Source organism: Pipra filicauda, unplaced genomic scaffold (assembly GCF_003945595.2).
Source record: "Pipra filicauda isolate LSUMZ 115617 unplaced genomic scaffold, ASM394559v2 scaffold120_size2142806_pilon, whole genome shotgun sequence".
Taxonomy (NCBI): domain Eukaryota; kingdom Metazoa; phylum Chordata; class Aves; order Passeriformes; family Pipridae; genus Pipra; species Pipra filicauda.
The window spans coordinates 34,872-52,091 of NW_024103663.1; the positions used below are offsets into that span (position 1 = coordinate 34,872).

A 17,220-nucleotide genomic window follows, 5' to 3' on the forward strand; every position below is an offset into this window, starting at 1 on the left:
GAGGGGGCCGGGCGTAGGGCCGGGCTTGGGGCCACCGAGAGGCACGGGGGGAAGAGAGGCGGCGGCGGCGACGAGTGGGGAGGAGAGTGGGCGTGTGACGCCGGCGGTTCCCGAGCGCCCGCGGGTGCCGAGTCCCCCCGCCTCCCTGGCCGCGCAGCCTGCGGACACCATGGCCGGCGAGACCGAGGATCCGAACGGCCGGGAGACGCAGACCGTCTGCGACGCCCTGGAGCGCTACGAGGACACGCTGCGGGGCGCTGTCCGGGAGATCCATGTGGACATCCAGCTGTTCAAGCAGGGGGTAGGGCGGCAGGTGGAGGAGGTGCTGCGCCTCGCCAGCCCCCTGGCACACACGGTCTCGGAGCTGCAGCAGGAGAACCGGCGCCTGCGGGCGCAGCTGGAGCGCCTGTCTCGGCAGGTGGAGGCCCTGGGCCGGTCGGCGGGGCTGCCGCAGGAGTGGGCGGACGAGGCGGTGGAGAGCCCCCAGGCCGCGGGGGCCGGCTCTCCGGGGCAGGGTTCGGCCGACGGCGCGTTCGCCAGCCATGCCAAGCCAGCGGTCCCTGGCCGGAGCCAAGTAAGTGGTCACTGCCAAGGAGGCGGCGGGAGGAAGGGAGGGCCAAGAGGGTACACGGATCATGCCAGATTCTGCATTGGCACGGGAGAGCGTTTAGGGACACAGGGTTCCTCTTTTGCAGTGCAGTGTCAGTGGGATTTTGGGAGGTGCTCTGGGAAATGGTCTTGGCCGTGATACCATATGGAGACTTACCTGATTGTGGCACAGTTTGGCCAAACTGGGATCTTGGTTAGAGTGGTAGTAACCTGTCAGTTCAATGTGGTTAGAAGTAAGAAGAGAAGATGGGGCAGTCTCACCTGTCAGTATACATATGTACGTGAATATTTGCGTATCCTTTCTGGACTCAGAGGGATCTGTGTGCCAGCAATACAGTTTGCCAGTTGGTGAGCTCACAAAGCACAATAGCATATAGCAAGCAGTAACGTGAACAAGGCTGTGCCCCCACCCATTCTCCCTCCCTCCACCGCTGCCTCCTGGGGTTACATCTGTGCCTCTGAAGGGGTGTGCACTGAGCGAGGCAGCCCCGGCAGCCGTGCATCCTAAAGCAGCATCCTGCAGTGAGACAGTTTTGTTTTACAGCCATTGTCCCAGACTGCTGTAGCTTGTCCCTGGCAGCCTCACACAAGCTGTCATGGTCTCCATGACCTAAACTTGCACAAACGTACACATTCCTGCCAGTGATAAAAATTCCTCCGGTGTAGTGGAGCATTGTAACTTGGGGCATAGAAATACCACTTAGTGGGAAGCTCATCTGGTACTGCAATGTTTTATGTCATACTTTTTCTATGTGTCTGTCTCTGCGGGAAGAGTTGAGAGCTCCTATGCAATCCTTGATGCCAGGAGGGGGCAGCCAAACGGTACATTGTGATTGAGTCACATAAAACTGGAGTACTAGAATCTTGGCTTTCACAGATGACAGCCTATTTTATGTAATCTTGATTAAGCCACGTCTTAAGGAGTTTTTAAGACTGCTGAAGCTTAAAAAAAATGGTCTGTGGTCTATCTAGGCTTGGGGTTGAAAATGAAAAGCTTGGAAATTAAATTCACTAAACTTGGTAGGAACAAGCAGAGTCTGTATTGCATTCCAGCCCTGTTAATTCCTACTGACTTACAAATGCGGGCATAGGGTTTCCCACATCTGGGCAATTGAAAAGGTAAAGCTGCTGCTTGATACGTTCTTCCAACATAATTGTAGCAAATGCAGCCTTTTGCCCCATGTGACAAAGGTAAGCAGCACACCTACAACTTTTTGTTCCGGGGAGCCATCTACATCCCTTGTTTGTATTTCAAGGAACAGAAGTGAGCTGAATGACATGAAAGGGACAAGGGATTGTGACCCCTCACACCATTCCACCTGCTCCATCACCACTGTCTGCATTGCAGTGTGTCGGTTTTCACAGTCTGTGAAAAGTCTTGCATCAGTGTTACGGCAATGTCCAGCTTCGAGTATCGGTCTGCCTTAAAGCACAGTCTGAGGTTCTGTTTGGATTGGAACCTTCCTGTTTTGCTTTGAGAGTTCAGGGAAAATCACTTAAGTACTGACGGTTCTTCAGTGCCCTCCCAACAATTTAGGTTGGAGAAGTTCCCAAGCTGGCATAGCTGACCGAGAGGGAATGTCAGTACTGAGACCTATGGGAGGTGCAGCTAGAGCCATACAAGCCAAACGCGTGCAGTGAAAACGTAATTTTGTGGATCAGGCTCTGATGTGGCTGTGCTGAATTGGTGAAAGAGCAAGCCTTGGTCGCTTGCTCTTGGTCACCCAGATTCTCTGTAATGAACAGTGTTCCTTCAGTTGCTTGCAGTTTCTGGTTATATGATCAAAGCATTTGAAACAGAGTACCATAAATGGCACTATGTATGTTTCCATATTTCCAGATATTCCCATGTTTCAAGATAAACAAGTACCTGTGATAAAATTGGTGACACCTCTAGTCTTAGAAAATACTTCTGTAAGTATGAGATATAAGAAGCAAGTAATACTGACCTGGGAATAGTAGCAAATCAAATGTGTCTTCTGCTTCTGAAAAGATTTATTGGTCGAATTCCTTTTTACTGTGTGGTTGATGCAGCATTAATTGGATACCAGAGATTCTGAGTATCTTCAGTGTCTGAAACATTATTTTCTAATATTGCTAGATTATTTTTCAAAGTAATTTAGTTTAAAAAAAAGTGAATCCAGGGAGTTCCAAGCATAGTTCAGAAGTAAGGACACAAATATCCTTTTAATTCTAATCTGGGCAATTTCTACTATGGTGTCCTTGAAAGCTGCTATACAACAGTTTAAATGCTGGTTTAGGTGGAATTTTAAATGGCCATTAGCCACTCTGATTTGGAGGTGAGTCTTTCTGTTATTTTGATACCAAACCTTAATTTGGCTCTCTAACCAGGCCAGAATCTGAGAGTTGCTTTCACAAATGTGGAAAATAAGGGATGTTTGAAGAATTAATTTCAGATTGGGATCCTGGAGCCATAGCTGCACTACTGAGAATTTAGAAAAGAAAAGGTTTGATCTTTTTTTTTTTTTTTTTTTTTTGGTTGATCAGATTTTGTATTTTGGCAGAGCTTTAAACTTATGATATTTCCATAGTTTTTGTGGTTGAGCATGGTGCCTTTGTTAACAGGGAGGACTGAAAATACTGTAAGGGTGTTCTGTTTTAATACTGTCAGAAGAGTTTCTGTACAATGAGGGCAGACTGCTGGCAGAGAATCTGCCTGCATTGGTCACAGCAGCAGAGCGATGAATAGCTGACTATGAACACCTTATGAAGGTCGAATCAAGTATTACCCATTGGTATCTCTCTGTGGTGACCTGATGGCACCCAATAGTTAGTCAGCCTGGGAGTAACTGCATGAGACATGATGACCTGGGTAGATATAATGAACATTATTAATGATATAATTTATGTGTTCTTGCTTGTAGATGCTGCTTCTTGGGAGCTACGTTTTTTTAACTGAAGTAATCACGTGTCTGTGAAGCAGTTTCTTCTTTCTTTAGTTACTGCAGCCAAAAAAATCACATATTTCCTCACGGTGTTTTGCATGCCTCCCCCAAACAAACAAACAAAACCACTAAAAAACCTCATACCAAACCACCAAAAAAAATTCTTGGCTGAGTTTTCTGGAATTATACTGGCAGATGTTATTGGGAAAATTGATGCTTTTTTCAGAAAAAAGGTATCGTTACAGAAATTACAGATTATAATACAGCTGTAAAGTTCTAGGATTGTATTTACTTTATGTATTGCTTTTACAATGTCTTTTCATAATGTACTTTTTTTCTGCAGCAAATGGAAAAAAATTGCAGAGCATTGTTTCCTGCAATCTCAGTCATTTTCTCCATTATTGTGCAGAGTCTTCTGTTTATCATCTTCAGAGTGGATGGTGATACCTTTATCTATCAAAAGATAACACCTTGTAGGTACATGGGGTCTGTGAGGACAAGTGTGCCAAGACTGATACAAGTCCTGCATTGCCAGTGCTCCATTTGCAGCCTTGGCTCTTGGGGTTAGGTGATTGTTCCTTTCTTGTATTGTAGTCACTGACACAAGGAAGGCCTGTTCTTGGCAGATGTTTCTAGGTATTCTTCTCACTTTTGCTGCTGTTTGAAATTTAGCTGTCATGTCTGTTGTCTGTTCTGACAGAGTGTGGACCTGGATGACCACCACAAACCCGAGTTTAGAAGAGTTTTTAGTTCTTCCATCATTGAAAATGGATGTCGGTCTTCATCAGGTAGGAACAGGGCATGAAATGACGTAGCACTACTTGTAAAATACCTGATTCTGGCAGGCGTAGAGCAGGTCTCACATGTTGGGAGTGTTAGAATCCACTATGGTTTCAACATGGATATTGTCCTGTGGCACCAATACTTTACTTCCTAATTAGGAGTTTAATTTTTAAACTTTAACTTAATTGTTAAACATGCACTATAGTGTTTCATGAACTAGAGGCTATTACTGTCACATTATGTTGGACACTAGTGGTAGTAAGGCTTGCTATTCTGGGTGCCATTGTAGCTTTGCATCCCAAAACATCTCGCAAATTACCTGTCCGCTTCCATCATCTTTCAGTTGAGGAAGGACTTACTGTCTGCATTTTAGAGAAAACTGAGTTATACAGTGTTTCATAAAACCATGAAAAGAATAAACATGCTGCCTCCTAACCCAGGGCAGGAGATGGGGAGTGAGAGCTGCACAGAGGAACAGGAGTAGCTTACCAAATGCAGATACTTGTGTATTAATGATCTAAAGACATTGTTCCTGCTGAGATTCATGTAGAACAAGTACGATCACTGCAAGGATCACTTGCACTAGGGTTGTTTCTGCAGCATAAGTGGTACAATGTTCCACAGGGAGAACAAGGTGGGATAATTTCAAGGACTTGTAAAATAAAGTTGTTGCATGGAAATCGGTTTGTAACTTGTTACAAATCTACAAACAAATTTACTTCGTCTCTCCTTTTTTTTTTTTATTCAGGAAGTCAGGCGAAAGTCTGCCATGAACTGACCTCTTTTCAGATGTCAGACTCCTCTTCCCCTGAAGCCCATGCCCCTGCAGTCACCCTACAGATGCCTCACCTTCCTGTTACTGCAGTAACCAGGACATCTGAGAAGTTTTCAGGAGAAAACATCTGTTCAACAGGAACAACTAATGCATCTGCTGGCCTGCTGGGACAGAGCAAGAGCAAAAATGCAATGGCAGTAAAAACTTCCAACCAGCCAGGTAAAAGAGACAAAAATAACTTGCTGAAGGTGCATCCCATTTCCTTACTTCAACTGGTGCTGTGAGTATTGTCCTGTGACCTAGTGGTAATTCTGAAACCTTGCTTCTATGGCTATGTATCCCATTGTGAGACACTCCGGTTTGGAATATTGTGGGTCCTAGCTGGAGCTTTAGGCTCTAATGTCGCATCTGCTGAGAATTTTTGCTGCCTAATATATTTGAGTTCTTAGTGAAGCCTATCTTCTAACCCAGTTACTAAATTCAGTAAGTTACTGAATCTCTTCAACACGCCCAGCTGTTTTGATGAAATTTACAGGAGCTTTTAGTGCTTTGAGACCTGAGGTCCCTTGAGAAGTTAGGCAGATATTTATTTGGCTAACAGGTTCCAATAGTCACTTGGAGGAAGAAATGACTGACAGCAGTCTGACACATATACACAAGTCAGAGTGACTGCAGAATCTCATTTATACCTAAATTGAGGGTTTTAAAAAAAAACAACATATTGAAGTCAATCATCCTTTAGCTGTGACACTTAGAAATTGGACTATTTATGTGGGTCAGAAATTACAGAGGGAAACCAGATAGAATTGCCAGCAAGAGATAGGGATTATTTGCAGATTGTTCTTTTAACTTTTATCTTATTAAAGCTGAGAATGTAGCAAAACTTTCCTTTGTCTTTTTTTTCTGCTGATACAGTGAAGGACTGGAATTCAGTTACGGTGAGAACAGTGGACTCATCTGCCACTGGAGGTGAGTGTTCTATCAATATGCCCTTATGCAACACAAATTGAGAGGGATTCCATGCTCTTTGTCTGGGGGTTCGAGATCTGAGCATGTAGTTCTGATTAGTAGGTGCATGGTAATATTAAAATTGCTGACAAGTCTGTGTGCAGACTCATGGAATCATGAAAACTTGTTCCACTGTGTCAGATTCTCAGTCAGTGAGAAGTGAGGGGTACTCATCCTTATTTGTATGTGGATGTACACGGGTACTGTTAGACAATCTCTGCACTAGAAACCATAGGTACGAGAAAAGTGTGGCAGACAGACAGTTTGTGCAGTCAGGATTTGAGCTGATCAGTTGAAAACTGACTGTACACAAGGTAAAGGCAGGTGGAAAACAGTGTGCCCATATTGAAGCAAATTCCTTTGAGCAGGATAGAATTGAGTAGTCTCCTTTGTAATATGAATGTGTCAAAGGACATAATGCCTTAAGAATTTCTGATTTCAGTTGAAGTAGATGAGTTGAGCTCTATCCAAAAGTACTTCTGATTGATGTCACTGAACTGTTACTGTCTGCACGATGTGATGGCATTTCACAGTGGTCTCAAGTGTTGGTTTATTTAACAAAAGATGTAGCCTGTCCAGAATAGGCATCACAGTCTCCTTATCTTAAAGCGTTTGAGATTTGCATAAATATCTGGCAATTGTTAGTGGTCATGAATTTGTCACGTCTATGTGCTGGCATTTACCAGTGTGTTTTACATGAGAAATGTAGTTGATCTGGATCCCTTCTGTAAGAAGTGGGGAGAGTTCAGCTTTTCCAGAGAGTAATTTGGACAGTGATCAGGCTGGATTGCTTCTAAGATGCCAGTCCTTCTTCTTTGTGTATAGAAGGAGCCTTAAAGAAATAAATTGCTAGCTTATGCAACAAATTTTGGCTTCAGTGTGTAAAACTGGGGGAGACACTCCATTTTTCTGCATTTGTAGGGTACAGCTGGAGTCCGGAGCTGGGCTCTAAGTGGCAAAGTACAAAAGGTAGAAGCTCAGAGGTGGAGGGAGGAAGATGCAAAGTTGTTTTTAAGCCACCTTTACAACTTTTGAATCTATTCTACCTTACAGACTAAAATGTTTCCTGGTAGAAATTAGGTAATTTAAATTATGCTCTCAATTATGTCAGACTCCCCAGAACTCCCTATGTCTGCCAGAATGACTTTTGCAAGGTGAGCTGTAGCATCTTTCCTTTTAACTGAAACATCCATGCCCTCCTCTGAGTTCTGGCCAAGGCCCTGAAATGATCTGACCTTCCCAGTGCGGTTTTATCAAAGGCATCCTCTCAGGGTCCTTTCTGGTATGTTTACACTATCTGCACTGCAGTACAACAATTTACAGAGAAATTGAACCCCTGGGGAAAACCCCTCCCCAGCTTATTAGTTCATATGGAAGTTAGAGGCCTGCAGCTTTTCAGTGTGGTGAGTAAAAATCAATGTGTGTGTATCTATCAGGAAATTATTTGAAAGCACACCAGGGAAGTTTCTGCCATAATGCATCTTGTCTCTTCTGCTTTTATATAGAGAATGCCACTTCTGTCACTAAATCTGTCTCAGCTGTGAGCTATGGGATACAGAGTGGAACCAAAACTGGTGAAAGGTACGTATTTCTCATGACATTTCGTTAGGCCGTTGTGGTCAATATAGTCTCAAGGGACAGGTGTTCCGCTGGCTTGGAGAACAGGTTAGTCCCAGATGCTGTATTTAACCATTGGAAGTATAATTGTACATTAACGTACTTGCCCCATTGTCCTACATTAACCTAGGTAATAGTTTTAATGTGTGTACTATGTCCATCAACATGTAAACAGGCATATTCCTCTTAACCACTCTTCTACTTTCAGGGAATAACCGATCAATGACTACTGGAATAATCACACTATCTGTACTAAAACCATCCTACTGATGTACATAATAGTTTTCATTCAACACAGCAGCACTTGTGTACATACCCTGAGTCTTCTCAGGTGAAACATAGCAGGTGTATCTATTGATCGTACTTCTCATGGAAAATCAGCAACCTGCTGTATATATGATCCTGTATGTCTAGGTTCAGGACCATTCATTCCCCCTAAATCTGTTGCACAACTTGCCCTTTTGTGCCTTTGATTCCTCTATCAGACCCGTATCTTGGTTAATCCTAACACCTTTCTTTTCACGACACATCCGGTAGGCTGTACATCAACATCTCGCCCATGATCACAGCACTGCATAACCTTAGCACTTTTGGCTCTTTTCTTTAGGGGGCTTCTTCAGGCTGCCCCACCAGTGTACTGAAGAACAGATGAGTTCCTGGTGCTGTATTATAAGCCTGTCAAAGGCTGTGAGCTTTCCTGTGGGCTAAGTGGAACAGAGATGAGAAAGGATAAGATTTTGTAGAGCAGTTTCAAGTAGACCTAATTGTGGATTTCCACATTGTCACAGTCTTAATCAGGAAGACTCTCAGTGCCTGCCAGTAGTGGATTTTTGTTTGGAGGAAGAAGTTGTCAGGTCCTTCGAAAACACTTTTAAAAATACTCAGCTGTGTAGAAATTTGTACATTGGACTTAATTTTGGAAACCAACATATGACTGCCATCAAATATCCTTGGTTTGGCTAGCCTAGAGTTTAATTTGTAGATAAGTGCCTTGCTGAGGACTACTACACATTCCTTATTAATTCAGAGTTGCAGTTGCTTAGTATAGGATTACATGGTATCACAATTACTCCTGGCATATCCAGGCATCCTCAGCATGCAAATTATCCATAGAGAAAAATGGAAGAGCAGCCAGTTTAAATCTTTTCAATTGGGCTTGCATCTACCTTGAAAAAAATCCCAAATTAGGCATTACATTTCTTTTGAGGTGGTTCCAAAATCAGCACTTCCATATCTGAATCATATGCTGAGCACACAAGAGAACTTGGTGTCATCTCTGACCTCAGTCTGTATCAGAAATTAACTAGTGACACTGATGTCTTTGCTCTTTGCCTGTTTCCTCGTCTCTGTCATAGGGAACATTTCCAAGTGGGATGTGTGACTTACTTTGTTAATGCTGATGAAGCAGTTTAGGGCTCAAATTAATTAGAATATAATCCTATATTTCTCGATGAAATTACTGGCTTGCAGTCAGTGAAGCAACAGTGACATGAGCTTAGAATTCTTGCACTATAAGTAAAAATTTCAAAACTACTTCCTGATTTACCCTTCAAGTTCCATTTTTAAAATGTGACTTACTCTCCAGGAAATTTCCAGTTGGAAATTAAAGGGATTTAGTGCTCCTGTGTGGCCACAACTTCTATTTTTCTTTTCTTTTTCTTTTTTTTCTTAAAGCTGTTTTAATTGTTGTTCTGCTCAGTAGTACAAGGTGCTTGTGACTTGTCCAACTGTGTCTTATTTGTAATAGTACCTCAGAATCTTCTATACTTAAGTGCTGTTGTGTGTCAATAAAAATTTTACTTTTATTAAAAATGCTTTTGACTCATTCAGGTCCTCTTGAAATGACTCTTTTGGGAAGTTTAGAGTAGGCAGTAGTTGAACCTTTGTGCTGACTCCTGGCACTGCAGAGAGTTACTCTTTTGTTTAGCCACATCCTTTTCATGTTCTGTTTCTCCAGTGCCGCTGATGGTTACTGTGAAGTGACCCCCAGCTCTCGCTCCTCTCCTCCCACTGTGCATCGCCCAGCTGAAAGGAGACGGGAACTGGTGCGGTCTCAGACGCTCCCACGGACTTCAGGAACTCAGGCCAGGAAAGCACTTCTTGAGAAATTTGAACGTAATGATGCAAAGTACGTCACACTCCTTGTCTCTAGAATGGTTTGTTAATGGGAAACTGATTTGTTGATTAATACCAGCAGAGTACAGCTGGGTGGGAGGACTCTCTCAATGTAGGATTTTGAGCTAAGGGACAATACAAGGTCACATAAAGCTTCGCTGACTTCACAGACTGAGCTCTGGAAATTCACAGCTACAGATTCCTCTGGCTTTGGAGTTGTTCAGCTGAAGAAGCGGGTGCCTTTTTTCAGGAAAGAGTTCTGTGACAGCTGCCTTCTCCATCATTATAAAGAGGCTGGGACTATAGTGACTTCTGTTGCCATTCATCGAGGACCAGAAGTATGGACTCTTCTTTATGCATCATGATGGGAGTATGATATAAATAGAAGAGGGCCTGGAATCCTGGCTTTAGTGAAATAAAAATTAGTTTTTCTTGCAGGAACAACAAGTCGAAGTTTCAGCAACATGTTTCTCAAATATCACCTGAACAGGGGCTGACCTGGGCAAGGTTGCATAGATGTTCCTGACAAGTAGGTTTAAGTTTTTCTAGAATGTAACTTATTCTGGTCTCTGTTAATTTTCAGAGGAAAAGGAGAATCCAGAGCTAAGCTGAAGAGGTCGCTGAGTTTTGGGGTTGCCAGCGCTAGCAGCATTAAACAAATTCTGTTAGACTGGTGTCGCTCAAAAACCATAGGATACAAGGTGAAGATATGCCAGCACTTTCAGCTCTCTCTTTTTTTCAGAACAATTTGCCAAAAACATATACTCAAAAAGTGAACGTAAAATATGTTACACAATGAGTTAACTTCCTCAGGGTCATCCATTTTTGCTTGGGTAACGCAAACATGGTTTGCATGGGCAGCACTTCAAGGCAGGGATTGCATGAGTGAGATTCTGTATGTCTATTAAAGCAATGCATTAGTGTTTTTCTGAAAGCCTACATTTTTGTGCTTGTGGACATAGACTTCAGTATACACTCACACTTTTTTTTTTTCTTAGTTGCAGGCTGTGTTTTTTGCGTTCTCATTATATATGGAAAGTTCTGAATAACATTTTGCCAGTATATGGAGACTATGGCCATTTTGCTATACAGCTGACCAAAGTACTCTCTATTACCAGTAAATAAGGGAATTTGTAGTAAATGGTTGAGTTTGAATCACACCATGAGCAAATTTTTATGAGGTAACATCAGTGTAACTAAAATAATACAACGGTTGAGATTTTATTCATTTTACTTGGCCTTAAACTGCAATTGCCAAAGCAATTTCCAGGTGAAATAGATTTTTTTTTCTAGGTTTATTTGTGTGTGTAGTATGTTCTTCAACATTACTATAAAAGGTTGCATAATTATTGCTGAACTGTACGTTATACTATACATAAGCAGAACTAATGAAAATTACTGTTAATTGCTTACCAGAAAAGCTGGGGCTTCGGTTTTATGATGGGAAAGCAGCATGAGACGAGCACAAATATGTTTCTTTTCACTGTGGCAGTTGAAAGTAACAATAAGAATTTGTTTTAAAAATCAGTTTTTGCAGTAGGTGTAATTCTTCCCATATTTCTGCCTATTCGTGTGTAAACAGGCATTGAATTGGGCAAAGCAAGCAAGCATAGTCCTTGTCTAGCATTATTCACAGCCACAAAATGAACTGTTCTTCAGTTATAAATCCTGGTGCACTGGGCCTGCTCCAGAGCTCACTGATGTTGACAACATTCTTCACAGTATTTTCAGTGGGCTTTGAATCAGGGGCCTTGACTGTGTGTCTGCTTTGCATCTGGATATTTCAGGCAAAAGGCTTTCATTGCTAAGTGCTCTGGTTTTTTTTCCCAGAATACCAATAATGCAGTGGATAGGGATGAAAAATATAAAGCCTGTACTGTGTTGCTTTTGTTAGTGGGAGAGAAGAATAGAAAATGGCACTGAGCAGAAGCAGCTGCTCTTATTTGTTCCCCCGTGCACTATTAACGTGTTTGGTTTTTTCATCATGACAGCACATTGATCTCCAGAACTTCTCCTCAAGCTGGAATGATGGGATGGCATTCTGCGCTCTTGTGCATTCTTTCTTTCCTGAAGCTTTTGATTATAATAAGCTTGACCCAGCTAATCGCAAGCAGAACTTTGAGCTGGCCTTCACCATGGCTGAGTGAGTACCACATTAGCTCTCTGTGAAATGCTTCCAGTTCAAGTCTAATGCAGTGGGCAACAGTGAAGAGTTTAATTACTGTTCTTGTAGAACCTATATCACTAGCTTGTATGTGTCATGCCAAAAAGGATAGAGAAATGCACAGAAGAAACATAGAATGTGTGGGAGACTTCACCTCTATGCATTACTTTGGTTGAACAAGAATGAAGGTTGAATTCGGGGTAGGTAGAGATCAAGGCTGAGAGCTTCTCAATGTCTTGACCAGGTGACTGCACTTCTGAAAAGGGACAGAGCTAATACCCTCAGACACATTGTCCTGTTTCTTTTTGATACTGTATAGCATCAAATGATAACTTGTTTGTTAAAGTCATTGAGTGCTAACTTGTCAGTCAGAAATAGTAACTTTCTTGAGCTAGTATCAACATGAGTCTTAGAGTAAGAACATCTGTATACCGCTGGGTTTGGTACGTTTTTTCCAAATACTAACAGGCAGTGAGAATACGTGGCTGATGCGGTAACTTACAGAACTGGATTTGCTATTTGCCATTCAGAAAAAAGCTTTCAAAATTCTTAGCATAATGTTGTTTCTCCTTATTACAGCCTTTAGCAAAGGAGTTAATTTAGGAATTACGAGGTTTTTTATATGCACACATATATGTATATTTATCAAAAAATTTTCTTGCTTGTCAGTGAGTTGAAAGTGATTGATCTCTAAAGTAAAACTCTAGAAGTCTTAAATGAAAACTGTAGTGTTCTACCTCAATGTATGTATAACGGTAAGTATAGGGGAGAACAGAAGACAACATGCACGCAACATAAGAAACATTAGGTGAGAAGTATCTAAAGAAATTACTATTTATAGCTGTGATTGCCTTTAAACTGTTTTCTTCAAGTGCCAGAAAAGCCTGTTCTCTCAGTTATTGCTGTTCAGCCCAGTATGAGCTCTGCTGATCAAATTGCTTCCCGCCTTTGTGATTTTTCATTTAGGCCTCTGCAGGTCTAAATCTGTTCCTTTCTGCTGGTCCAGATTCAGTCAGGCTTCTGCTCTCCAACCTAAGCATCTGAGAGTGATGTCCTAGTCACTCACATCTTTAAGATAAAGAGGTGGTGGAGAACAAACAATTCACAGCCACGTGGGCCTTAACTGGCACATCTCATCTCTTCCTGTGTTTTTCCATTCTTTTGGAACTTGCTATATATTAACCAGAAGCTGAGACATGGGCAGACTAATGTGAAATTGGGCTACATGGTAGAGATATCAGGAATGTGAATGGTAGTCAGTGAAAAAAAAAACCCAACCCGTACACGGGCTTCAGATCAGATCCCAGTATAGAAGAAGAGAGGGAAAGAACAGGAACATTCCATGCTCACAAAAATAACAATCTCCAACCTGACCCTGCTCATTTCACTGTGAAATGAAAGGCTGCTGATAAACCTCAGCGTTTCTTAAATGTTTCAGCGATGCTCAAATCAGAGCAGCAAATGAATCTTGGAAGCAGCTACAGGCCTCGTATTTAACTCTTGATTTGCTGTATCTGGTTTATTATTACTACAGGAAAATGGCTCATTGTGACCGTCTGATAGAAGTGGATGACATGCTGATGATGGGTCACAAGCCAGACCCAATGTGTGTCTTCACCTATGTCCAGTCTCTCTACAGCCACCTACGACATTTTGAATAAAAGCATCGACACCTCTCCAGCCAGAAGGGTCAAGTACAGTATGCTAATGGGAAGAATGACATTTTGCAAGTGGAGCACAGTGTTATTTCTTGCTTTTTACTGTCCCTTTGCTTACATTCAGCTGTGTGGCTGGCTGACTGAAGTGTTGCTGAGCAGTGCCTTGAAGTGTCGATCACATCACCATGTATGGAAATAGGTTTGAAAAAGACAAAAAAACATAGGCAAAGGCAAATGCTGTCATTTTGGTGCTGTAGTAGGTTGGATTTTTAATACTTTTATGATTAAAGATCACAGGAAGCTGATTTGCTGCTCCTATCTCTGTAAGGTTGGGGACACAGTTTTATGCAGTGACATGTAACTCTGCTATGAAGGTGTTTCCTCTTAAAAATGCAGGTAAAACTCCAGAAGATAGCACCTTCACTTCCATTTCTCTGTTGAGCATAGTACGAAAGAAATAGCAGATGGACAAGGAATATTCTGTTTAGCAAATAATAACCTACAGTACTCAACCACTAGGGCAATATTGTCTCTCCTGCAACCCTGCCCCTCTGCCCCAGCACACACCCACAGAGATCAAACAGGCATTGTTTTGTTCTCTTAAAACATAAAGAGAACAAAACCTCTGGTCTGCTGCCTGTGGTGACAAATAACTACCAAGTTGCACACCAGCGTTTGTCTGTAATGCGCACATCTAAAATGATTTGCTTAGAGGCATATTAAAGCCTCTACTGGCATTCCTGGATTAATTTCTTGATCATGAAGAATGGCAATAGCTGCTCTGTATATGAGATTGTGTGCTTGCATAATTTATGATTACAGGATAGGTGGGAGCTGGCAAGGTACAAACCTCTCTGAACAGTTGGAATAGAAACAAGGCTGTAGTGTGCTTAGACATGGACTCTGGAGGAGAGCAGCTCTCCAGTGTGGATGGGAGTGAACTCTTTACAACTTGTTCGGTCCTCATGCTGACCCAGAGGTAGACAGACAATACACCAAAAAGGTATGAAAGATATCAGTGTCTTGAAATGCCTTGCACTACTTTCAGTTTTCAGTTACATTAGCACTGAAACCACAATACAGTTCGATTATTCCAGATTTACTAGACAAAAGGATTGTGTATCCCCCTTTGTGGCTTTCTTTTTGATAAATCAACAGAGCCTTGTTTTCACAGTGAATGTTAAAATCAAAACCACTAAGAAAGCATACTTTAAAAAAGCCTTTTAAAATTATTTCTTCCCTAAGAACAGGCTCATAAAAAGTAAAAACTGAAAGCCAGAAGCCCTCTGCTCATGCTAGAGAATGTTTTTTAACCTGCACTTGTGCTTTTTGTAGATATTTATAAAGATTACTTTGGTTCTGTATTGATGACCATTTATAATAAAATATGTCAAGCGCTCTTCAGATTTGTTGCATCGCTTTAGAATGAAGTGACAGATAACCAATCAGTGAAAACAACACAGAGCTTTTGCTTAGAAGGTTTTAGTTCTATTCCTCTGAATTTCAGTTTTAAAAAGTACAGAAGTTCAGTTGCATTTGGAATATGATTTTCGTTCAGTCTCCCTTTCTAGTCAAGTTTACTTCAGAAACCATGAATGAAGCAACCATTTTATTAGCAGGAAACAACAACAACAACAAAACCACCAAAAGTGTATTAAGGCAAAGTATAAGTTATCTGCTCTAGGTGTGTATCATCAGGTTCTGTTTAAAGTGTAGCTATGCTGTTGCTGTGACACTGTGGCAACTGTTTGAGAGACTTAAATACACTTAATAATATAAGGATCTGAAAGATACTTAATCAAATTAGCAGGATCCTTGGTATTGTAAATCTCACACCTTTCATGAAAGTGGACAGAGATTGGGTGGGCTGTTCATATTAGTCATGTAACTGCCATTGTCTTCAGTTTTTTACTTTGTCTTGAACAGCCATAATTCTGAGGAGTGAGTGTGCACCTGGAGCTCTACCAAATGCCCCGTAAGGCTAAACACACTGTACTTATGGTTTGGAGAAGTTTGGATTAAGCATGATGAGAAATCTGTCCATGGCTGTCACCCGCAATACACCTATTTACTTTCTCACAGCAGAATACTTTTTATTGACTAACAGAGCCAAGTTCCATCATAGCTACCACAAGAGGGGCAATACTGGCTTTATACATCGCATTTCTTCACAGTCCCAGGGCATGGATGATTTTACTGTGTGATATGAGTGCTAAAGTCACAGGTAAGTGCTTGGCCAATTTAGGCCTAGTAGCATGTAATTACATAAAGGAAGTTTTAGACAGTAAAATTATTGCCAATTCACCGGGGTGAATTTACACCCTTTCTGTAATTTAGCTTGTTTTCACAGCTACCCGGAAGGTCTTTGTACAGGTTTTCTAAAGTCTTCCCACTTCAAAGAGGTGATGGTAAAGATACCTGCTACTTGCCAGCAAACTGATTGCAGGAAAGTGGAAAACTGTAAGCTGAGTTTAACTGTTAGTGTTTCATGTGTAAGAAGATGAGGGAGATAGTGCTATGATGTAATTTTAGAAAAACTTACAGCTTTGTGCATTAAGAGATCTGATCTATATGAATAACCTCGACTACTTGATTGTATGATTAAATTGAAATTAAAGTATATAATGTATGCCCCAATGGATTTTTCAGTATTTTTATTATTTAAAAAAATGCAGAGAGCATGTATGTATATATGACAGGAAACGTGTTTAGCACGAGTGATAAAGAGAATAAGTTGGCATAATATATATTTTACACAAATGGACTATTTCTTAGCTTTTCTAGTGTTTCTGCACTGTATCTAAAAGTGTCTATGGTTGTTTATTGGCAACTTGATCCTGCTTTTAGAGGCTAGATTAGTTTGTTCTGTGCAATATTTTCAAGATAATGTCAGCAGAGGCATCATCTACTTTTTAAGATTATGTTTGCGTACAGCTTCCCACAGCAGGAAAGTCCTCCTCTTTGAAAGTATAATAATTGAATGGATGCCTTTCATCACTTTTCCCTTTGTGCGACACTTGCAATAAAATGTTTAAACATATGTTCAAACTCCTGCATACATGCAATTAGTTCTAAAACTAGCCTACAAGGTTCAACGTGTGTCATTAATTTAAACATGGCCTGGTTTACAGGGATAGTTTTAAAATGTCCAGAATAAAAGATGGGATTGCTTTGCATCAGGTGCATTTAAAAGCCACTTTCAGTTATGTTAAAATAGCTCTGTGTCTAGATAAAGCCTCAGTCAAGTTAACTTAGGGTCATAGAATAGTTTGGGCTGGAAGGAACTGATCACTGTGGTGGTCATCTAGTCCAAGTCCGCCCCTACAATAAGCAGGGACATCCAATCCAGACTATTCTATGATTTTATAATCTTCAGCCTGATCATGTTGCTCAGAGCCCCATCCGAACTGATCTTGAATGTTTCCAGGGATGGGGCAGCCACCACCTCTCTGGACCACCTGTGCCAGTGTTTTGCCACTGTCATGGGAAAAAAATTCTTCCTTATAACTAGTCTAAATCAACTCTCTTTTAGTTTTAAACCATTGACCTTTGTCCTATCGCTACAGGCCCTCCTGAAAAGTTTGT

At 41.5% G+C, this 17,220-nt stretch overlaps 1 protein-coding gene across 1 annotated transcript; it reads left to right on the forward strand.

The window, feature by feature from the left end:
• The first annotated feature begins 52 nt into the window (after window positions 1–52).
• Window positions 53–16,675, forward strand: SMTNL2 (smoothelin like 2). Its single transcript, XM_027751643.2, has 9 exons — window positions 53–574; window positions 4,216–4,303; window positions 5,047–5,292; window positions 5,989–6,042; window positions 7,587–7,662; window positions 9,656–9,826; window positions 10,397–10,514; window positions 11,805–11,956; window positions 13,512–16,675. The coding sequence occupies exons 1-9, from the start codon at window positions 170–172 to the stop codon at window positions 13,636–13,638; spliced, it is 1,437 nt and encodes a 478-aa protein (XP_027607444.1). The 5' UTR covers window positions 53–169; the 3' UTR covers window positions 13,639–16,675.
• The last annotated feature ends 545 nt before the right edge of the window (window positions 16,676–17,220 follow it).